General features: G+C 34.6%; 1 protein-coding gene across 3 annotated transcripts in view; it reads right to left on the reverse strand.

Annotated features, from left to right (window-relative positions):
- Positions 1-870: 870 nt before the first annotated feature.
- Positions 871-25,029, reverse strand: part of LOC105798711 (exocyst complex component SEC10b) — a 31,546-nt gene continuing 7,387 nt past the window's right edge. Inside the window, exons 13-29 of one of the 3 annotated variants that reach the window (XR_008189085.1) lie at positions 23,703-23,871; positions 23,542-23,618; positions 23,321-23,419; positions 23,133-23,223; positions 22,710-22,795; positions 22,379-22,552; positions 21,914-21,967; positions 21,727-21,843; positions 21,541-21,633; positions 21,294-21,440; positions 20,834-20,931; positions 20,355-20,439; positions 16,795-16,853; positions 16,510-16,608; positions 16,344-16,427; positions 16,003-16,131; positions 871-1,036 (exon numbers count right to left, since the gene is read on the reverse strand). Coding sequence is in view for 1 of the 3 variants with exons in the window: in XM_012628886.2 (XP_012484340.1) it covers positions 16,059-16,131; positions 16,344-16,427; positions 16,510-16,608; positions 16,795-16,853; positions 20,355-20,439; positions 20,834-20,931; positions 21,294-21,440; positions 21,541-21,633; positions 21,727-21,843; positions 21,914-21,967; positions 22,379-22,552; positions 22,710-22,795; positions 23,133-23,223; positions 23,321-23,419; positions 23,542-23,618; positions 23,703-23,871 (1,605 nt within the window). In the remaining 2 variants the exon portion in view is untranslated. Of the gene's footprint in view, positions 1,037-5,015; positions 5,263-15,754; positions 16,132-16,343; positions 16,428-16,509; positions 16,609-16,794; positions 16,854-20,354; positions 20,440-20,833; positions 20,932-21,293; positions 21,441-21,540; positions 21,634-21,726; positions 21,844-21,913; positions 21,968-22,378; positions 22,553-22,709; positions 22,796-23,132; positions 23,224-23,320; positions 23,420-23,541; positions 23,619-23,702; positions 23,872-25,029 lie in introns of those variants that run through there. The other 2 variants (XR_008189086.1, XM_012628886.2) reach the window with 2 other exon arrangements.

Here is a 25,029-nt window from a genome sequence, read left to right on the forward strand (position 1 = left end):
AAAATTTTTGAAATTGAGTGTTATGCTTCTAATGTAGGTATTAGCGTAATCCTCATTCAAGAAAGCAAGCTAGTTTATAGATTTCATGTTAAATTTTCCAAGGACGAAGCGAGGAAGATATTCAATTTTCGTGATTGTAGATAGATTTAAAAAAATGGCACACTTCATTCCATGTCATAAAGCTGATGTTGCAATCCATATTGCCAATTTTCTTTTGAGAAGTTGTTAGATTACATGAAATTCCAAAGACCATTGTTTTGGACAGAAACATTAAATTCCTTAGCCACTTCTACATGTCACTCACAAATTGATAGTTAGACTGAAGTGGTAAACTGTGTGTAGTAAGAAAAAAACTTTTACTTTATTCAATTGTGTTATAAATTTATTTCGTGAGCTATTCAAGTGGTAAACTCTATTGGATTATAAATTTATTTCGTGAGCTATTCATTCCACCTAATGTAACACCCCACACTTGGCCTAAACGTTATGGCCAGATCTAGAGGTGTTACGCTTCCCATTTGAAAACCCATATTAAATCTAGCTTTAGAAATCGTGCGATTTGAAAATAGTATTTTTGGCAAGACTCTTACATGTTATTTAGAAAAATCACACTTAGAACTTATTTATTTTCTGAAAAAATGCTTAATTTGATACTTAGTTTTTTAGCTAAAATTTCTGAGTTGATAAATTGAAAACCGTGATTTTGATAAGTGAAAATGTATAATTTTACCGATTGAGCATGTTCTAAAACTCTTGCTATTAACCTTCATAAAAATCATTTCAAATTTGCAGCAGAAAATCCTTAGCTCGTTTAATTATGAAAATAAAGCGTTTATTTTAACTGACAGAAATCATGCATAAATCTTTAACTAAATAACAAAAACCACCCAAAAAACCGAAACCAAAATTAAATCTAAAAATTAGTCCAGAAATCAAAAGTCTAGAAAATTTCAATTATTAAATAATTCAAACCATCTTATGCGAGGCAACCAATCCGAGTTCCCAAATGCTGCCCATTCCTAACTCTGTCGATTTCCTGAAATGGTGAAATGAAAAGAGGTGAGCTATAGAAGCTCAATGTGTAACTTAACTCCAATAGAAACATAAATAACATAATAAAAAAATGAAAACATCATAGAGAATTTCATCAAATTCAAATGGGCAAAATTGTGCATGCATGGTTATGTCAATGCAGTATTTTCGAAAAATGTACAAATGTAATGTAGATTTTTCAGAAAACTCCCTACCCAACTCCACTACACACCAAGTTAGAGTTCCCCAGAACTCATCCATTCAAAAACACACCAAAAAATAATTTTGGACAATGCCACCAAAGTTGCAGTTAAATTGCCATATCTTATTTTTGTGGTCAAGCCAATATATTGCAGTCAAACTGCCAGAACAGATATGTGTAGTTGAGCCACTATAATTGTAATCTAGCTGTTAGAACAGATATGTGGTTAAACCATCATATAGTGCAAATCATTAAACTATCAGAACTTCCTCCTTACCATATTATCTCAACCCCATGCAATGTGACATGGCATGCAAATACAGATTTAGAACAGTAAGCATGTTGAATATCATATATTTAACAAAATTTGGTAGGCATGAGATTTCATGCTTTGCAGAACAGATAATTCAAATTTCAATAATTACAAATCACTTTAATCTAAATAGCCAGAATGTCACATGCTATAAGAATTGAAACAAAACATAACTCATCAACAAACACATATACTTAGCTAATCAGAAACACGTTAGCGATGCTCACAATTTCACTTATCAGAACTGAATTTTATAAGGCAACATACCTCCAAAATTTATGCAACCATATCAGATAAACAGTTTTCATTTAACAGATATCATACATATCACTTAACAAAATCTATAAAATCACTGATCTCAAACCGTACTTCAAAACACAACCCTAACTAAATTTTACTGAAAATGGACCCATATACCCGTGTGGCCCACACGGTCTACTTAACCTAGCCTGTGTGGCCTACACGGTCTGACACACGACCATGTGGCGTCAATAGTGAATTTTTTGGCTTCGTGTTATTGCTTGTTTTTACGAGATCGAGTCAGACACCTGGTCATTTTTCGATGCCAATGCAACAATAATAATTTTAGAACCTAAAAATGACATTCCACTCAACGAATTAGCAAACTAAATGAGAATCGATTAAGAGAAAATGACCTTTTTTTCCTAAAATCTTAGCCAAAATAGTAGGGCATCCGGCCCTAATAACCAAAACCTCCCCCAATTTAGCATGATACTTTCCCTTGTCAACAACTTTAACAACACCTAGATTGTCAAAGGATTACTCATTACCAAATTCTCAACTAAATCAAGAATTTCACACGTTTAACTATTGTCACACAATAGGATATTATAACCCCAAAACATGAAAATCCCCAATAAAAAATATGAACTTAAATCGACAACCTTACCACACACGGCCCATTTGTATGAACTGAATTTTGTATAATGTTGATAAAATTGAATGATATTGTGTGCTTTTATTGTGATTGAATCAATATATATGTTATTATGCAATTTATCATGTCATGAGACGATGGAAATTCAATGACATCTGATGACTATCAAGCCCCGTTTGAACCTTAGGAATTCATAGGATACAAATGACATGTCATTAGGGTTTACATGTTTCGGGTGCTGGACTTGAATACTAGTGGCTGAGTTTTTGCATGTGTTTTGGATACTCCACAACTCGTGTAAGCAACATCGTGTAGCTACGTTCTAACCCACAGCTCATTTGAGCATGCCCATTTTCACAGCTCATGTGAGCATACTTAGTCATAGCTCGTGTGAGCATACTTATTCACATCTCGTGTGAGCATATATGTAAAGGATTTGACAGACTATGGTTATGAAAGCACACTTCATGTGAGCTATCCTATGTATCAAAAGGTATTCTATTCGATTCAACGGGCATGAATTTACAAGGATATGGTAAATGTTCTATATGAACCAAGACATATATTATGAAAGACTTTGAAATGGTAAGCTACATGAAAAATATGTTATGTTGAGATGGATGATAAATCCAATTGAATCATGCTCAAGTATAATGGTTATCCATGTCAAATTCATATGAATCATGTTTAAAGGAACTAACATGTGTTGTTGATGTGATTAGGCTTATGCCAAGCTTGTGGAGATGATTGATGTTTATGATTATGCTTGTAGTATGCACATGAAACAGGTAAGAAAAGAGAATGAAACAGTAAGTACGTAATTGAGATGTATTATGATGTTATAAAAGGTTTAATGTGGTAAATGATGTGTTTATATGTGAGCAAACTGCTTATGCTATGGATGAATCTACTTATATCATGGATAAATACACTGAGTTGGGAGTTAATAATGTTGTTTAGGCTTATGATAAGTATTGGGGATGAAATGGAAACTAAGTAAATAGAAATGTTGATGACTATATATTACGTCCCAAAAAATCATATCATGTTATGAATTATAAATATATATGACATTAATGAACTTATTCATTTGTGAGTTGATGATCATATAGATTTATGAATCTTATGGCATCAGCATAGGTTTATGTTTATTCTATAAAGTTTATTATTGAATTGGAATAATATGCTTAAATTTTATACGAGCTTAAGCATACATTGCTTACATAGTTATTTTTCATTTACCTTATAGATTATAGGAAGCTCGATCAGATTGGAAGCTAGTCAGAGATCCATCATGCTATCCATCGATTTTATCAGTAGATTATGATGTTTTTGAGTCATGGCTATGTGTTTGATGCTTAATGGTTGGTGTTTATATGATCAAATTGATGCATGGTTTTATGGCTAGAGTGGTAAGAGTTGGCATGTTTGCAAAATGATCATTTAGAGCATGATTTGATATGGAATTTAGTGAAGTATAATTGGTTGAATTATGACCCATTTGGTATGTTTGGAATGTGAATTTGGCTTGTGGTCAATTATGGTACAACTTGATATGAAATTAAGCTAAATATATATATATGGATGAGTTATGGTCAAATATATATATTTAAGTTAGGTATATGTGTATTTAAGATGCATGAAAGTAATGATTCAAATGATAGGTTACAATGACATGGTAAGGTATGCTTAAACATACACATGTTTAGGTATGTTTGGAATGACCATGTTTGGTATGTTTATATAAGTCTAAGTGAAGTTATGCTTTTAGGTAAGTATGAACTAATTGTAATAGTATAAATGTGGTCAATTTATGATGAGTTTTGAAATGGAAAATGAATTAATTGTTGATGAATAGAATATGTTAAGATCATATATATGTTTAGATAATTGTATGTTGCATTTGAGGTGCCTATATGGCATATTGGTTGTAAGGATAAATGACCTAATGAATTGGTTTTAATATGAGTGCTTTGATATGTTTGAAAGCTTAATTATATGTACAAACGTCTTGTATGTGTGAGCTTGAAATGGGTGAAAGGAATGACTTGAAATTGGCCTATTTCTTGTCCACACAGCCTAAGACACACGGTCGTGTGTCCCCTGTAGGGTTTTAAAGGTTGCATTTCGAGAGTTACACGGCCTAGCACACAGGTGTGTGGCTTGCCCGTGTGGCCCAAGTCAGAGAATTACACGGGCACGGATATGGCTAAGATGGCTTAGACACACGCTCGTGTCTCAGCCGTGTTAGCCACACGGCCGTATGACCCCTGCAGTGTGAATTTTTCCATCTTTTTCCATGAAGTTTTAAATGGGTATTAGTCCTGAATCGTTCCTAAAGCGTTTCTAAGGCCTCAGGGCTCGAACTAGGGACACTATGCATGTGTTTTATTGGATTTTGCAATGATTATGAAATGTTGAGAATGAATGATTTGAGATATATTTTTACAGTAATGCTCCGTAACCATATTCCGGCGACGGATACGGGTTAGGGGTGTTACAATTACCAACAAAATACACTTAGATAAAATTTCAAAATAGTCATCATGTACATTTGACTTAAAATATTTTTCTTATTATTTTATCTAAGGTCTCATTATTAAAGGAACAAATAAAAGTATTTAAAAATAAAATAATACATCAGACTTATCACGTGACTTGTTATAACACAAAATTTTACTAAAGAAACACTCTTTAATACGTAATCATGCTATCTATAAGCCACTTTTCCAAATAGTTCAATGTATGCATAATAACCCGTGCCACCGCTTTCTTGGTGTACTCTTGGCTTGTCCCTCCTAGCGCACTCATCAATATCTAAAATAAGAATAAACACATGTAAGTTCAAGAGAACTTAGTGAGCTTTAATATAGAATACTTTGGCGAGTACTTTTATAATTTCGGATGTATGCGTACGCTTGTACGCAATTTCCATACTTAACCTGCCATATATGTTTTGGGGCGAACACTTTCATAATATCGATCTGGCACGTATACTCAAACTACCATACTTAACATATCAACTTTCCTTTTTACTACTTGACTGCCTTCAGATCTTACCAGAAAATATATTATTATCTTTTTTCTTATAGAACAACAAAGATACTTCTCAAATGAATATTTCTATCGAGCCTTCTTCATACGAATTTACTCTTCATACAAACATTTTCCAAAATGAACGTTCATAGATACTACTCACTAGCGGATACTTACTATCTGAACTCACATTTTGGTGGATTCCCACTGAATTTGATACTATCAATCTACCAAACAGGTCATATCCTAGTTTAAAGCCCAACATATGCTCAAATTGATTTTGAACTACCCAAATCATTCAAAAGGACTCCAAATGTCACACCCCAAAATTGGGCCTAGGACTTTTAGGGTTATTTTAAGGATTTTAGCTATAGTATCCTTCGAAATTTCGTAGCATGGTAAATCAAAAATGTTTTTGTCTATGGCTTTTTGAAAATCAAATTAATTTTTGAAAATATTACTGAAAAGACTCTCAATTTTGAAATGAGGACTGATTTGTAAAAGGGTTCAGTTTAGAAGTAGTTATAAAGCAATTTTACCAAATTTTAAAATTCAACCTAATATATCTGCCACCTACACTAAACTCACGTTAGTTTCTTCCCCTTTGTTTTGTGTTGTCGCCCCTTATTTTCAAAAGCTCTTCCCACTCAATTTTGATTTCCGAACTTAATTCCTTTGGTTTCTATCATTACCAAAGCCATAAAGCTCAATAGAATTTCAAGAAAAACACCTAAAAACACCATAGATTTATCCATTGTTTAACTTTTAGGTTTTTTAGATTTTTTATCAAACGTTTGATTCTTCATCGACTAAGGTAATGAATCATTTTCTTATTAGTTTTAGATGTTATCTGGTCTTTTTAGTCATTAAATTGCATATTTTGAAGAAAAGCCAAAAATTGGATTGTTAATGGTGGATTTCAGGATTTTGGATAAAAATGTGGTTTTAAAGTGTTTTTCAATTGGTTTAGATGAGAATAAAATATTTCTAAACTGAGTTTAAAGTTTCGTTAGAGATTTCTTTAGTTTTAATAATTTTTTGTTAAAATTGCCATAACATGTCAAAAAAATTTTGATACCATGAATTCGGTTGTTTTGCTTAGTTTAAAGGTTGAGAATTAGTCGTAGGTGAATAATTAGATGAATGAAATTAGTTTTAGGTAGAAATATTAAGTATAGACCAATATAATTAAGTTTCAAGTTTACTATGTCAAAGGTTTTGATTTTAAGAGAATCTAGCTTATGCTTGTGTTTTTGCTTGTTGAAACTTCAGAATTGTTAGGACTTTCTATGAGTTAAGGAAAAGCTAGTTTCAACTTTCGACGACTAGGTGAAAGCGTGAACGGTGAGTATTTGGAATCGCTTCTTGTAGACACGATTCATTGCGTTAATTGAGAATTTAGAAGTAACCTAAATTCTGAGTGTAAGCTTTCTTATATTCTTCATATAATATGTGATTGTGTGTTGTGAAATTGTGGATTAAAATGTGATACTGTGACATGTGAAATAAGTTTATGATGGTTGTTGTGAAAGAGTTGATTGTGGGTATGTTATATATGCCGAATGACAGTGGTTATGTTATAATATGAATTTTGTAGTGAAAAAGCATAGAAAATGGTATGTAATGTGTGTGTTTAATAACAGATATTTTGGCCTTATGATCTTTGAGACCGTTGGATATAGTTGGCATGCCATAGGATTGTGAGTACTCACCTTTGTGTTGTGTTTTTGGGGCGTTAAGGCCCAAGACAGATTTTGAAAGATAAGGGAATGTGAGTTAAGCTCCATTCACTGGGACATGTTTGGTGTGTTAGAAAGTGTTAGCTATATGCTACGCTTTTAGGATATGCTTGACTCTACAAGTCATTTGGTGTGTTAGAGATCGGTGTATCCGATGAGTGGTGATAGAGCTCATTTTTATATTTCATAGCTCAAGTGCAAATTCTCACAAAATTTGAATATGTGTAAGGTGATATATGCTTAAATGAGTATGTAATTACTATGCAAATGAATCAATGAATAATGCATGAATAAGTAATATGACATCAAGGTTTGAAATGTTGTAATTGTACTATGTGGTTACTTCGTTAATGCATGATGACATGTTTGTGTGGTCGTTATTTTTATCATTCACTAAGCTTGTTAAGCACTCACTCCTTTTTAAACCTTTGCAGACTGTTAGTGTTACGGTGTGAGCAGTGCAGAATATTTTCCAAGAGACTGATCCAAGTAGTTAACATTTGAGTATGTGTTATTAGTTATTATTTTGAGATTGTGGGAATAAGGCAATGTGGTAGAATTGTTGCATAAATATTGTCATGATATTTTGGATGTTTTCATAGTTTATTTTTTCTTAGGATTTAAGGATTTGGACTTTGATATGTTGATTCTTACTCGGATATATTTTTTATGTTTAAAATTGTTTTTTTTTCCGACGATTGTTTGATGTGATAAAAGATGCATGTTAAATAGAGTTAAGTTAGATTGGACAAATTGCTTTAAAATATTGTATTTTTGCTATCTAGAACAAAGGTATTGATATTCAGGTTTAAAAAATGATACCTCCATGATTTTCGAAAGTGTAGGAAGCCAGAATTGTAATTTGGTGTCGATACCATATCACAAGCATCGATACTCAGGGTAATAAAACTGATACTTTTTGTAATGTATCGATATTTTCTTATTTTTTAATTTAAAGCGAGATACAAAATGCTATCTTGGTACCAATTTTTCAAGCAGTATTGATACCATATAAGGAAATTCTCGATACCACAGTTCTAGTATCGATACCTACGAGAATTATATTGAAATTGTGCTTAGTGGTTCATATGCATGTTGCAATTGTGTAATAAGCTCGATTAATGTTTGTATGGCTTAATTTAATGGTGCTTTGGGTATTCGTGACTTAGGAACTCTATATATATGTTTAAGATTAATAATGTGACATTAATCGCATATTTGATAAGATGTTTGACTATGATTGTTGATGAGACGGTGGTGTGGCATCCTAATATTCGAGCTCAACGTCTGGGCCGGGTATAGGGTGTTACACCAAACACCTTTGTTACAAAACATAAGAAAACCCAAGATGACAACTCAAATTCCATAAGGTTCCAGAATGAGGCATGTTGTTATTCACATATGGCGAATACTAGATGACACATATTTCAACTCTATTTAACATAGGCGAACTCAAACCGACGAATACTTATATCTTTCATATATACAAATAAACTATATTCTAAACTGGTAGATTACTATGGCGAATACCCTCTTAACAAAACAAATACATATTTTTTTCCAGGAACTTTCCTTAAAATACATTCGACTACATCACAGAACTAATCAAATCAAATTAACTTCAAATATATCATATCCTTTTCATAGAATTATTTATAAAATAACTCTCAGGCTTACCTAGAACTTATCACAAAGGAGAATAACCATATTTTGCCACATAGACATCAATGAACATGTCAGTGATACAATACAGAATTTTCCTCAAAGGCCATACAGAATATGCCACATAGACAATACAAAATACACGACAAAGGCTTAGCAAATCACGTCACACAAGCAACATACAAAATCACGTGTTTACTGTCTCGCCAGACTTTCGCAAAAGGTGTCATGGATTTCTTCCCCATGGACTTATACATATTTTCATGTCATGATTTGCCAATCCAGTTTACATATTACCGAAGGCATCGCCATGAATATTCATACAATCATATCATGCAATGTGTCTCAGCCACATAGACTTGCACATCCTCATGTCGTGATCTGCTAGTCAAGCATTTATCTTACTGGAGGCATCACCATGAGTGTTTTCATATGACATAAGGTCATGGGTTTCAACGATATGGTCATGCACTTATTTCATATCGTGATCTGAAACCTGATCAATTCATACACTTCTCATATTAAACTTTACCTACATACTTACCACTCAACTTCCTATTTAGACAGTACTTTCAATATACCATCATCGCACATGTAGCAACTATTATGCTTTACACACTTACAAAATATCTGAGGTGTTAACATTATGTATATTTCTTTACTAGAATAATTCACATGGAGTCAGAATAAAGACTCACCTTATACTCACCAAGACTGTAGCTTAGAGTTCCACAACTCGAACATCCTTCTCGAATCAGTAGCATCAACTGTTTTCTAATATCCTTATTCTCACAAAAACTTAACATGTAGAGCTATCAGACTTACCAAGAAGTAGATTTTCCACAAATCAATTCAAACACCTTAGTTTCCAGCTTTAAAAAAAAAGAGAAACCAAGGAATAAAACTGTAAGAAGAAGAATCATTCCCCATTAGCCTTTCTCACCATACATATATATATGTCCAGTTCCCTTAGTGGAACTTGACAAGTGTCAATTCTTTCCTGAGTTTGTCCTAATAAATAGCTTATATAGTCTGAGAGAAATATAAATGAATATTCTGTACAAATAGTATTTGACCAATCAATTTAGTTGGAACCAACACATTACAAAACCAAACTAGCTTAGTGCTTAGACAAACTAGGTGTACCATGCATTTTGCAATATCCCTTACTAGACTTACTCTTCGCTTATAATATACTCTCTTAAATAGAAGAATAACCTGTCATAGAATTCGATTACTTATACAGCAGGTACTCTACGCCAAATCATATTCGCCAAAAGACTATAAATGGGCGGACTACACTATGCCAAACAGATAATTTCACACTTACACGCCTTCAAATTAAGTCTGCCAAATCTGGGGTATGACAACTCTCTCCCCCTTAGAAAAATTTTGTCCTCAAAATTTTCTAATTTGAGAATTTCCACTACAAAATATATGTAAATAGATGTCTATGACAGGTGTATAACACCTATAAACGGAATACCCTACATATTCATAATGGTTTTTCTTTAGAAACATACACCTTAGGATAGATGTGAAACAAAGTTTTGGTTGGATACTTGGGTTACCGAGTTGGTATGTTATGGAACTATTGTACTGCCTTCGAAACTACTTTTAAGGAAGCTATTATGTATGTCATGACCACGCTGGACAGGGAGTGGAATTGGAGTTACTTTTAGGGTGATTTACCACAGTATATTCTGTTTCACATTGCAGGCATACAACCGCTTAAAGAAGAAACGAATGCAAACAAATGTGATTGGCAACGGAATGACAATGGACGATGTACAGTAGCAAGTGGCTACATGATATTGGTGCAAGAAGAGTGGCACCTGCGCAATTCTAAATGGGATTTAGCTTGGAAGTATACGGGACCGTAGCAGATTCAACAATTCCTTTTGGATGCTGTTACACAACCGGTTGCTCTCTAACTCGAAAAGGTATCAAAGAGGTATGTTAGCAAATAGTTCTTGTAGCATTTGTGGGTGCACAATGGAGACACCATTACATGTGATTAAGAACTGCTATATCGCCAGATTAATTTGGCAGCAGGTAGTGTCTCAACAAAGGTGTGACTGACACCCACACGATCCTAAATGGGATTTAGCTTGGAAGTGTAAGGGACCGTAGGGAACTCAACTGATACGAGTCACAAAGGCCCAATTCAAGCTCAAGGACGTGATGGGCTCAAATTACCACAAGGCCCAATAATGAGGTCAAAGGCCAGAAAAATGCGTTCAAAACTAAATGGAACCATTCAAGAATTTATTAGCAAGGCCTTAGATGCGTACCCGAAGGAAAAGGAAAATCAAGATTCACTTTCTTGTTTTCAAGAAAATCAAGAAACCGAATCTTGGTCCAATTTTGCTATTTTGAGCGATTTCAAGAATCAACAAAATCAAGATTTCAAATCTTGGAGATCTTGGTCAAAGAAACCGAATCTTGCAGCTAAGGCACATTGGATCTCAGTTACAAGCATCAATGAACCAATTTCGGGAGAGAACGGATTACAAGCCCAAATGCTTGAAGAAACGGCCCAATAAGATGTTCCAAGCCCAATCAAGAAATTTAAATTAGACTTAGTTGAAAATCAGGCCAAATTGTCAAAGTGGCCCAATTTGTTAAGTTTTAATTCTTTAAATACTTAGTTTTAATTTTTAGACTTTATGAATAAATTTCTATGTAAAAATTCAGTCCAAGAGGCCCATTTAAAGTCCTTGGCCGAATTTCCCCTTGAAAGTAAAAAAAATTAGGTTTTTTTTTTTAGTTTTCCAATTAGGACTAGGAAAATAGTTAGAAGGCCTATATGTATGGCTTAGCCAGCCACCCTTATACACATAATACTTGAAGAATACATTGAAATCAGATTTGTTTTGTTGAGTGAAAATTCTCTTTGAGTTCTCCAAGAATTTTCTCTTGAGTTTTCTTTAGAAGAATTTTTAACAATCTTTTTTTATTGTGGGAGCCATCTTCAGCCTTCTTCTTGCCATTGTTCTTCATTTGAGGGGAGATTAGAGTCGTTTGAAGGGAGTTGTGAAATCTTTCTCAATTTCAAGGCTTCTTAGGACTTTATCTTTATTTTTCTTGCTGCTCAATCTTTTTAATTTTCTGCTTGTGTCGATTTCATTATCTAACTTGTTTAAACTCTCTTATTGCGTCTCTAGCCCCGTTCAACCTTCAAGAATCTGTTCGGCACCAACCTTGGACAACAAGAAACGTTTTGATTTTCACAGAACCCCTCTTTATTGCCATCCAAACCCTAGATCTAATTGATTTCGTGATCTGCTGAGTTTTTTTGAAATTAACTTGTTGTTTTGAGTTCTTTTCAGATTCGGCTGTTTGGAACCTATCTTGAATTCAATTCCGTGTTCTTGGCTTCCAAGATTAGCTATTCCTAAGTGTTTTTAATTCTTAGCTGATCTTTTATTGATTTGGGTATTTTCGTTTCAGATCTAATTGATTCTAAGCCGAATTTTCTATTTTCGTTTCAGATCCAAGCGCTTAGAGTTTTCGTAGGAGTTTCCCGTGACTTGACAACTCGATCTTGGTCCGCGCGCAACCCTCTATCATCAACAATTCCTTTAGCTACTATTACACGACCAGTTGCTCACTAACTCTGAAAGGTGTCAAAGAGGTATGTTAACAGATAGTTCTTGTAGCGTTTGTGGGTGCACAATGGAGATTGTTGGGTCACCGGGATGCAACGTGGCACAACGAAAAAATTATTTTGGCGATCCAAACCAGGAATTCATGTACGAGAAACGAATCGAAAAGGAAAGGTTTGAAAATATACCTTTCGAAATCTGAAAAACATGAAGGAATAATCCCTTTCACACGCTGCCGATCTAAAGCTGCAACAGAATTGTCTCGGGCTCTACATAGTCTACCCAGTTGTGAACGAACGAACAAAGACTCTTTCTGAATGCTTCAGAGAGTTTTTTCCAAAAAAAAATGCGTCTACTAGACCTAGGTTTCTTTTCCTTTTCGTGGTTAATATTGGTAACACTCACCCACTTTAGGGTTTTTATGATTCCCTTTTTATTTTAATGTCCATATTAAAACCGGAGTCACCCCTTTTTTGTGCTAGAAAATATATGGAAAATATCATAATGTAATATCCTTCCCAAAAAGATATTAATTTCTATATATTTTATGTTTGACCTAAATTATAATAACACTTTATTTTAATAATCTCAGTAAACAATACATAATTAATATTTTATATGAATCAAATTCATACATTTATTTGAATTATGTTCTTTATTCTTGTACAACTAATTTGTACATATAATATGTTTGTTATTTAACTGTCAAATTAAATTACTTCAATAATTAATATAATTCTTGTGATAGTTAAATTTAATACCAACTGTGTTTAGATTCTGTTCGTTTCAACCACAGGGTGTGACCCTATAGGCTCTTGTAACATTGGTAGTAAAACTAGAACACTTCTAACGTTACAAGCAATGAGAGGCATCTAGCAATGCATCATTGCTACCTAAGTTACAAGAAGTCGTTGTTCAACATAACATTTCTATGATAAATTTTCATGTATTATATTCTTTTGTCCTTTATATCTCGATTGGACACAAGTCATGGAATAGTCACACATGCAAAGTGTAATCTCATGTTTCTTGATACCCGAAGTAGACTACAATAAACAAATAAGTGTAATATCTCATATTAGCTTATTTGAGCATGGTCATGCATTTCTAGTCTCACTTCATCAAGTGGTCTAAGATATTACTCCCATTATGTAAAAGGGACAAATCCTATCTTGATCAATCATATCCCACTACATAGATTGTGGCATACCCAACATCAGTTTTTATAGTACAACCTATTACAGTATATGTTTTGACTGTATCAAAATATAAAATTGTGGCATACCCAACATCAGTCTTTATAGTACAACCTATTACAGTATATGTTTTGACTGTATCAAAATATACGACTCACTATGTTGGGACAATGATGATCTCAAGTCTAAGGATCGTATACGTAGTTATCAGTATGAGTAATGTTGTGACTATTATATAAAAATCCAAGAAACATACTTATAGTAGGTCAATCCAATATGACGTTCTCTAACATATACTCATGTATTGATTTTGACATCCCTATGTCAATGACAACACTTTGTCACCAATCAACTACATATTAGTCTTAATGCATTATTGTTGTCCCCTTACATGTGGTTAGGGACTGCTATGTGGCTAGATTAGTTTCACAACAAGTAGTGCCACAACAAAGGTAAGTGGCATTTCTTGCTGGGTAATGAGTCTCAATTGATTGTGATTTTGATTATGGCTGATGGGATTGTTGTTAAAGGTACTAGATGGGATATTTTGTTTGGAGTTTTACTATGGCATATTAGAAAGTGTCGAAACAACTTCAACTTTCTAGGTGACAGATGTAATGTTGTTGAGGTGGTGAATGTGCTTGGCTTACTTGAAACCGGTTAAGGTTACTTCTCAGAGGAGTAAAGGTGTAAAAAATGATGGATGTTATAGAAGGTGTTGGACGTTACCGCCACAAGTCTGGTACAAGCTCAATGCGGATGGAGCAGTGAAGCAATTGACAAGTAACACTTCAGTGGGAGGATTGATATGAGAGTGGAAAGGTGACTGGGTAGCAAGTTTCAATAGGCACATTGATTGTTGTTCAATGATAGTATCTAAACTCTAGAAAATTTTTTATGGACATAGAAAAGCAAAATTACCTGTCTGATTGGAGATGATTAGAGGACAAAAAAGAGAGGATGAGTTGAGTTTGATTAGGGACACTCAAAATATGTTAGCTCAACACTAGAAGGTCAAGTTACAATTCAGCCCTCGTACATGTAATGCGGTTGTTGATATCATGGCCAATGTATCCAAGGATTTTGCTATTGGTCTGCAAGTTTTTGATGACCCGCTTGGTGTAGTGGCATTAGCTATCCGAAAAGACACAATTAAAGCAATAGAGCACATTACAAAACAACCTGGTTAGTACTAATTCCTTTTATATTACCAAAAAAAAAAAATCTCAATTATATGTCATGTTATTCCTTAGTTCAATTTTTTCATTGTAATTTATTTGGCCTTTCAACTTTATAAAAAGTCATTTTAACCCTTCATTTAATTTTTCATATTTTTTACTCTTTAAATTTGTGTTGTTTGTCAAATCACCCCAAAATAGATGGAGAAATTAACCTCTGTTAACTTTGCTCATATGACATACACCTAGATTGTTACATGGATGTCATATTAGAAATTAATTAATTTTTAAATTTAAAATTCAAAAACATTATAAAGATTATAAAACTTATTTAAATCATTTAAAAGTATAAAGATTATAAAAATATATATTATTTTTAAAATTTAATTAATTACTAATGTGGCATACAAAAGTGGATTGTCGTATTAGCAAAGTTAACAAACTTTTAATCTTTTTCATCTATTTTGGGATGATTTGCAAACAATACATGTTCAAGGGTAAGGAGCAAAATTAAATGAATGGCTAAAATATGCAAAATAATAATAATAATAAATAAAAAGCTAAAATGACTTCTTTTATAAAGTTGAAAGGCCAAATAAATCATTATGTTTTTCTTTTTATTGTATTATGTTTTAATAATTTTTAAATGTTTGAAATTGTCGGATCTAATTAACACTATTAGATTAATTTTCAATTTTGTGTTAGTTTATTTTTCATATCTTGCTTTACCTATTTTTTCATATTTGGAATTTAACGCATTTATCTATCTATCTATCTATCTATTTCATTTCATATTTTAATTGTATTTTGATGTTGTCCTCATGCTATATATTATATAAATTTTGATAGATCCATGAATTTTTTAGATGGTAAAACAGCAGAAGTTTGAATCACATGAATTAAACTTTTAACTCATTTATAGAACCCACTCGAGCAATCTATAATTAGCATAGATGTTAAATGCAAATTCGTAATAGCTAAAATCTGATTGAACCGAGAACTGGACATACAATTGGTTCAATCACTGTCTGGTTATTAACAAAGTGTCGACTCTACATATATGGAAAAAAGAAACACTGAAGAATATGAAGAAGAAATGGAATCTAATGTAATGGATTTTTTGTCGAATAAACAAAACCTGAGAGCTGCTGTTGATGGGATCAAGCAAGGAGAAGGAAAACCAGGGAAGGGACCTCAACTGGACCATAAGGAGCTAAGCCTGGATGCCAGTTTCGCACTCTTGTAGTCGTCTCTAAGCTGAATAAACCTGAATAATACAAACAAAATTACAATTATACTTGGGTTTGGAGTGTGAACTTTTTTGATCAAATTGAACTAACTCGGGTTAAGGAGGTTAGATGAGTTCCTCTAGGTTCAGGTCAGGTTCGATAAGATATATCATAGGCTTTGCACTGCACAAAAATTACCTACCAGATAGTATAAAGTGCTAAGAACGAGATTGAGATGATAGAACACTACCTTTGTGCGTCTTTCCGGATGCTCGGGGTACCCTCAAACAAAGAGGAGAGACTTTCAGGAGCAACAATGAATACATTGGCCAAGCTGAAGACCAACAGTTCATCAGCACATTAGATGCTTAAACGACAACAAATAGTTCCAGTGAATCATGAATTCAAAAACTTACATGCCAAGGAGTTCAAATTTCTCATCAACAGTAGGGGCATTAAAACTGCGCACAAATTCTCCGTACTCTGTTATGTCACGTTTCAGTCGTAGTCCTCCACTGCAAAACAGTACAAAAAAAGATCAAAATGACACATGCAAACAAAGACGTACCACTACATCTACAAAATTTTCTATGCTACAGATTCAAAAACCTATATTAGAATAGTCACAACAATAGGCATCACTGTTGCTATTTCACCGTTTGAAAATAATAGGCAATTGAAAATTGGATCAGGCAAAATACCTCGGATTAAAAGTGAACTTCTGCCAATGGTTAACTAGTCCTTTGTACAAGTAATTTCCCTAAAATGAATATGATCAGCAATTTACTTTCAAAATGTGGTACAAGAACTTACTAAAACAGTATAAATAGGAAAAAATTATAATAGAAAAAAAGTAATACTACATAATCCCAATATAATTAGAGTTGGAAAGAACATAAAAAAGATAATTAAATCAGACACGCCAATCCTCCAATCATTCATATTCACCAACATCCTCTCCAAGTTCTAATAGTTTCATCTCATTATTTATTACCTTCAACTATATTACGGTCTCTTAATCTACCTTTCACCCTATATAACATCAATTTGCTCCATCCTTCTAACAGGTGCATCTTTTAACTTGCGTCTTAAATGGCCAAAATCACCAAAAATGTTCTCTTACCTTTTACAAAAATTATTCCAACTTGAAGATACACCCAAGTCTTACCTAGGCCTAGAAATTTTGAACAGAACAAAAGCACGATAGAACACAAACATGGAACAAATATATAAACATGTCAAAATTTATATAAGCATATAACACCTTAAATATGATTATGACTAGGACAATAACATGAACGTATAAAATGCCACCACACATCCATCTTAACATTCACATATGGGCTGCGCTTCTCTTTTGTGTACCCTGCTTTTTTTAGCCCAGCACTCCATACCATATGGCAATGTGGGTTCAATAGTTTTGCTAAAGAATTTCCTACAAAAGTATATTGTGATCACATAAAACTCCTATCACATTTCTCCCCTTAAACTACCAGCCCTAGATCCTATGATTGATGTCTCCATGAATCTCTCATCCTTTTGAATTATTGTTTCAAATTACATAAAGCATTCTACTACTAGTATCAATTGATAACCAAGATTGATCATATCTTGATCATCTTTCACTAAATTTGCACTCCATGTGATGCCTTTGATCTGCTTAACCTATATCCCTGAGTTTCTAGTGTTTGTCTCAGCAACTCTAATTTGGTATTAATCCCTCCCCCCCCCCCCCTTTCTTTACAGCCTCATCAACAAATACAGTATCATTTGCGATTGGCATACACCAAGACTTTTCATCTTGAATGCCATTTGTTAACTCACCTGTTACTATGGCAAAGAAAAAAAACTGCATCAATCGAATGCACCTACTCTGTATTTGGAAACTCATTTGCCATTCCACCATGACTTCTTACATACGTAAACTACTCTCTCGTAAATATATCTCATATTATAGTAAAATCTTTGAGAGGAACAGACATCTTGTTCAACACTAAAAAAAGAACATCTCTATGCATCAATCATATGCTTTTTCTAAATCAATAAAAAAATCATGCATATATCTCACCCCAACACTCTAAACTTCTGGCGAGACATGAATAACTTCATGCTGGATCGCTCTAACATAGAAACCAAACTGATTCTTCACAATCTTAGTAGTATCTTGGTCTGGCATCAATGTGCCATGGTGCCACCATGACTACACCAATTATAGCAGCAAATGAAACCTAATACATAGGATGGGCGATCCCCCTAATGGTGCTAAGACTGGCACAGGTTTTTGGAATAGGTAAACTAGTTGGTAGCTTTAAATGGGCTTATGGAGCAAAGTGTCCCTATATCAAACATTCCAACATTTCTAAAGCTAAGACTCTAAAAGTTTCTCTTTGCAGAGGAGGTTTGGTGTCAGCTTTCCACCACTGCCTCACAACCACAAGCGGGAGGACTTGCACGGTGCAACTGAGCTACTTTGAGGCACATGTGGTGTTTAGGTGAGCAAGCATTAGGGCCAATTGGATGGCACGATATCTCCATGGGACAAAATCCCAGTTTGAGGAAAGCAAGCCCAGTGTTAGGTAACAGGCTAAGCATTTACTATGCCCAACAAGTTCCACCAGTCAAGGTATAGATTTAAGTTCAGGTGGCTTATCAATAGCAACAGTAGAATGTGCTGAAGATAAGACAATACCCTTGATTTTCAATGAGACATGAGCATGATGTTGGGTGTCCATCATTTGTGGAACTAACCTCGTTCAAGCCTATGAGCGTGGCCTAAGAGTGGCCCCTATGTGGGGCAAGTTTAGCCTTGCCTGACTTCATCTCAAGGTTGTCCAACTATTGAATAGTGCCTTGGGTTCCAAGAATGTGAGTTTTGAAGTGTGCTTGTGAGCATGTTTTAGGTTCTCATGATGCTAAGATGGAACATCCTCATGAGAAGTGACTCTTTAGGATTGGTGCTCAAAATCCTTGAGACAATCAAATGCCTAAAACCTCTTGTGGGTATGTCTTCCAATTGGATAATGGGGGTGGGCATCCACCCTTGATGTGTTGCAAGACGTTTCTCATGGCCTTGTGGGGCCAAGCCATGAAGGACTCTTGAGTGTGATGCACCATGCTCTTCCAACTAAGAATGAGAGATCCACAACACTTAGCATCTTACTGAAACATTGTTCAATGAACTTTTCTCAAAGTTTCATACTATAATTCAAGTTTTAGTCCTCTATGGTTTGAGCAATCCACATTGTCGCTTTCTTTTGAAATAAAGACAACAATGTATGCTACCTCCACTCATCAAGCATCTGATAATTTTTCCAAATCTTGTCAAACAGTTTCATTAACCACCAACCCAAATTCCCTAAGACATTTCTAACCTTGATAAAAGTTGCATTTAGCCTAGCCGCTTTTCTAGTGAATCTAGTCTCAACTCGATGCAAGGCTTGTTTGACCTCAAAAGGCATTGATCTTCAATGAAAAATCACAATATAGGTCCTTTAATGGTGTAGTCAAGTCACTCACACCTTGAGAATAATTAACATTAAAGAGCTTATTAGAATATCCCATTCATCCCTTTAATCTCATCATCTTTCACCAAGACCATATGGTTGTTATCCTTGTACACCTTATAGTTCTTAATTCCCTAGTCTTCTCCCCTATTCAAGCAAGCCTATGGAAGTCATTTTCTCCATCTTTTGAATCCAAACTATCAAAATATAGATGTATCCACTCTCGCTCTAGCCTCTTTTACAGCTTTCTCAGTATCCTTTTTTAGATTTTTATTTCTCAAAACTCTTTGTTTGCCTTACTATTTCTCAAGTTTCTAGAGCAGATTTGTTTTATCTTGATAGTTGTCTTTAATTCCATGTTCCACAATGATGTGTCTTACATAGTGGCACCATAGTCTTTGATTCAACGAGTACCTCCTTCACCAGTCATCTAATACAACTGGCTGTTTTTAGTCCACAACAAAATAGAGTAAACTACATGCCAAAAGCCAAGATTGCTGAAAATTATCAAGATATGCATCACTTAAAAATATATTTCAAGTGAATAAATGAAGGGCGAAATACCAAGTTTGTGTGAATTGGTTGAAGAAAATTTTGTGTGAAATCGTCATTGTATTCATAAACTATGAAAACACCAATCTTGCAAAGTATATGTATTTGTTAAATATCGTTTGAACACAGAGAATAATTTAGTAGACTCAAAGTCATTGAATTATGTAAGTAATAATCAAGGAAATAACAAACTATAAACATCGTACCAGTTCAGTCAGGAATGCTTGTTTGTTAAGACCCTCTAATGTAGTGAATGCAGTCTCGAGGACCCGAGAAAGATAAGCAACAACTCTAGACATGGAAAAGAAAACAAGAAAAAGGAATCAAAAAGCTTACATTTTACATCTGCGTGGCTAAAGAAGTGATCTTATACAACATGGAAATTGAATTTATTTAGTTCAATTAACAAGTAGACAACAAAAAGTAACATAAATGAAGCTAGGCTAAATGCAGAATGTTATTGGCAAAGGACATGAATCATGTTTCACACCAATCAGCTTTGCATCCATTGAGTTTGCGCCACAAGAGTTGACTAGAAGCATATTACTCGGACTCGGGAGTTAGTGTTGATTATAGACATATGTCAAACACAGGTATGGTCAGATATTTCCAGGTTTTTCCATTTCTAAGATCCTTGGAGGCAATAACCCCATACATGAGTCAGACACATGTTAGAAGGACAAACCTTGTGCAGGCATTTGTTGGACGATGATCATGAACCATTCCATCATCAGGTGAGTGGTAATCTGCTGCCTTTTGTTCAGTTGATAACAATCGGTCAACCTACATTGGAGTAAATAAAGAGGCACAATCTAATAGCTTGGAGAAAAAAGAAACAGAGTTAAACAAGTATGCACCATCTACTGGGTAATGAAAAGAATAATCAAATATAATAAAGTCTATAAAGAAATATAATAAGATTAAAATCTTTAGCCAACATCTAAAGCTGGGGCTGCAACTATTCGTTTTCCTTCAAGTACTCAAATCCGTGGGTCCAATAGACATAGGTATGGAAGTCTGATCCTCCAAATACAAGAAATACTTTAAGAATTTTAGCATATCTATGTCAAACATGTCCGTATCCAACAATTACTCCCCATGCTATTGTCCAGTACCATCAAATTAGGAGACTGAAAGTAACTTACCTCAGCCATCACAGTTTCAATGCATTGATGAAGCCCTTTAAAAGCAGCACCCTCTGCGCTAGACATTGCTGTTGCCATTTCTTCACAAGTGGCAGCGTGAGAACCATCAACAGGCAATAAGAGCCGAGATATAGAATTTGCAAAGTACTGCAGATGAAAAGTAAAATTGATTCAAAACTTCAACATATTAAAATATTCTTTGATATGTGAACTTTACTACAAGAAACAACCAAAAAACTGAACATACTTGCTGAACTATGGCCACACTACTGCCAGCACGTTGTACTGCAACCATGAAAGATTTGAAACTGCTTTCACCAGCAGCTGCGGCAGCTTCTGCCTGCACATCGGTTAATTAACCACCCTTATTTCCATTATTTTTCGTCAAACTGAAACTTAAAATGGATAAGATAAAACATAATCAGATGTGTACCTGAGAAGTAACCCTTCTACTAACACTTGAACCTATCACAAACCTTTCCCTCAAACTTGCAGCTTCAGTCAAGCTATCTCTAGCCCGTTCAAGTCCATCTGTTATATATTGGCTGACCTAAAAAAATGAGACTATTAAGTACCATGAAAAACTTCCAGAGGATTGACATGCTTAATTACCAACTTACTTGGTGCAATAGGCAAGTGAACACTGATCTTACATTGGCTGCAAGTGTAGCAGGCTGTCAGACATATTGCAATAAATTAGTCATTGATGACATTTATGTCATAATATATGGTTTCTTCAATCTGCCCAGCTTTTTTTTCCTTTTACCACACTAGCATTCTGGTTCATATTTCATATATTTAATCATGTCACTGTAGGCAATACTTTACCTATCATGTACCAGTCATTGAATTACTCTTATATTAGCCCATTTATGGAGTTTAAAAAAAACCCATGGAGTGAATAGATTTACGCAACTTCAAGAGCAATATAGTTAATAAAATCATTGGAAAGCCTCTTTTTTTTTTTTTTTCCTTACAACCCCTTTTAGGAACTCAGCTCAGTATTTCTGCAAAGATCTCTTAAGATGCAAAATAATCACACAGATTTAAGTGAGCATAACACCAATTGGTGGATAAATTATTACCAGAGAAGAAAACAAGGTGCATCTGGTTATTGCTTCTTCATTCCACCGTACAAATTCTGTCACAGCTGCAACAGATATCTCCAGAGGGGAAGAAGCCACTGAAGCCCCTTTAGAACGCCCTATTGTTCCACTTGGCTCAGAGACTTTCTGGCTTTCAGCACGCAGTTCTTCCAACTGCACAGCACCAAAGACATTACAAGCTGCCTAAGAGAGGCTTGCTCATATTCAGGATATTCATCCTTGTGAGCGGAAAAAAGAGACTCTGTGAGACCTGTAATAACAAGCAAATCAAGCCTTCAAACTTAAGAGAACAAGTAAAAAAATTGCAAACCTTTGCTTGATACAGCTGCCTAAGAGAGGCTTGCTCATATTCAGGATATTCATCCTTGTGAGCGGAAAAAAGAGACTCTGTGAGACCTGTAATAACAAGCAAATTTGTGATTAAGTCATAAAAGGAGCATACATGCAATTGCTATTGAGAATGGTTACCTTCACATTTGTCTGAGCCGCATCAGCTCTATTGATTGTAATGCCACATTATACATTTCCATTTAATATTTCCAAACTCATCCAACACAACCATCATCTATTTTGGGTTATTTTTTATTAAATTCCATCAGTGGTTCCAAATAACCAACCTAAACTGTCTTATTTAATCAATTAATAATATATCTGATTCGAATATGTATTTAAAATTATCAAAGGATTATGCAATACGAGGTGATTTGCGAAGGAGCTATTGCGAAATTCTTACCTTCAACATCCAAGTCACCACATCCAACGGCTCGAAGATCTCTAGCAAGTTCTTGAGTCTTCTCATATGCCACAGCTAGCATTCTCAGATACTGAAGCCTCAAGTGGAACATGATATAAAGTCAATTGTCACTTCTACTTACAATTAAGATAAGGAAAAATGGATGCATCTTCTATAAGTTTACTGACCAATAAAATTCCACCTTCCCCCACGGGACGGGGATGAGCAATAGATGGCTTCTCTAACAATTTGTCCAAAAGAGAAGTTACTCTCTGCTCCAAAACTCGCTGCATGTGACATACAAAAGCAACCCATAATTAGAGGGGGGAAAAGGTACACATGATGATGCTGCATATGCATTGAGGAAATGCAATATATAGGAACATAAAGGGCATATTCTTCAAGGCACCTGAACTAAAATTGACATAACATCATTAGGAGAAGGGAATACTGCCATAATTGTGGCAGCTTCTTTTCGTACAGTATCTGCAGGACAAACAACATAGATACAACAAGTCTGTTGGTGAACTCAAGCCCTTCAATTTACATCAATATAACTATGCTCTTGACCTGTAATTTCTTTGTATAACTTAGAAAGTCCACGAGCAACATAGTTAGGACTGGCTTGAGAACTTTGGTCGCCTAGAACCAATTTATTGTCCGAATTCATCACTTCCACATCAATGAACATTGGACGGGTTGCTACATAATGTTGCATGGCACTAGTGCCCCTGTTGAACTGCAATTGCGGAATCAGACATACCAAATAGATTAACACAACTCTCTCATAAATTTAAATAGCCTGCTTTAAACTGAAATAGATTAAATTAATACCTTAGTTACAATTTTATAGAATTAACACAACTCTCTCATAAATTTAAATAGCCTGCTTTAAATTGAAATAGAATAAATTGTTAATTTTGGTGAAGGAATCTCTTATTTCATCAAGGAAATACAGGGATGGCTGGCATTCCAGTCCATTATTCTAGGAAAGATAATAGACAATCCCACAAAGTTATGAATCTTAATAAACTAGGAAAGCAACTAATTAGGAATCAATGACTGATCCTATATTTCTTAGGAAACTAAATAATAAATCCTAATCTACCAGATTACAGCTTATGAGTAATTTCCTAATATATACAAACTAATTCAGCTCCTTTCTACGCTCCCCCTCAAGCTGGGTTGTATATGTTATACAATCCCAACTTGGAGTTGAATTCATTGAAGCTGATTCTTGAAAGAGCTTTGGTGAGAATGTCAGCAAGCTGCAGTTGAGTAGGGATGTAGCTCAGTTGCACTATTCCATTGTTGAACTTCTCTGAAATGAAATGTCTGTCAATTTCCACATACTTGGTCCTGTCGTGGTGTACTGGATTTTTAACAATGCTTATGGTGGATTGACTGTCACTGTATATTTTTATCTGGTCCTTAAAATCAACTTTCAATTCTCTTAGTAATCTCTAAATCCACATTCTTCGCAAATGCCCAAAGCAAGAGCACAATATTCTGACTCTGCACTATTTCTTGACACCACTGACTGCTTTTTGCTTCTCCATGTAACAAGATTGCCCCAAACAAAGGAGTAGTAACCACTTGTGGATCTTCTTTCAGTCAATTCTCCAGCCCAACTTTCGTCAGTGTACACCTCTATCTCACGGATTTCACTCTTTTTGAAGAGTAAACCATGGCCTGGTGTCATCTTCAGGTATCTAAGAATCCAATTTACAGCCTCTAAAAGTTCCTCATGCGGATCATTCATGTGTTGGCTAACAACACTTACTGAGAATGCAATGTCTGGCCTCGTGTGTGAGAGATAGATCAACTTGCCCACTAGTCTTTGATACTGCCCTTTATCCACTGGTACACTCACCTCATTTTCCCTTAACTTTAGCTT

Source organism: Gossypium raimondii, chromosome 9 (assembly GCF_025698545.1).
Source record: "Gossypium raimondii isolate GPD5lz chromosome 9, ASM2569854v1, whole genome shotgun sequence".
NCBI lineage: Eukaryota > Viridiplantae > Streptophyta > Magnoliopsida > Malvales > Malvaceae > Gossypium > Gossypium raimondii.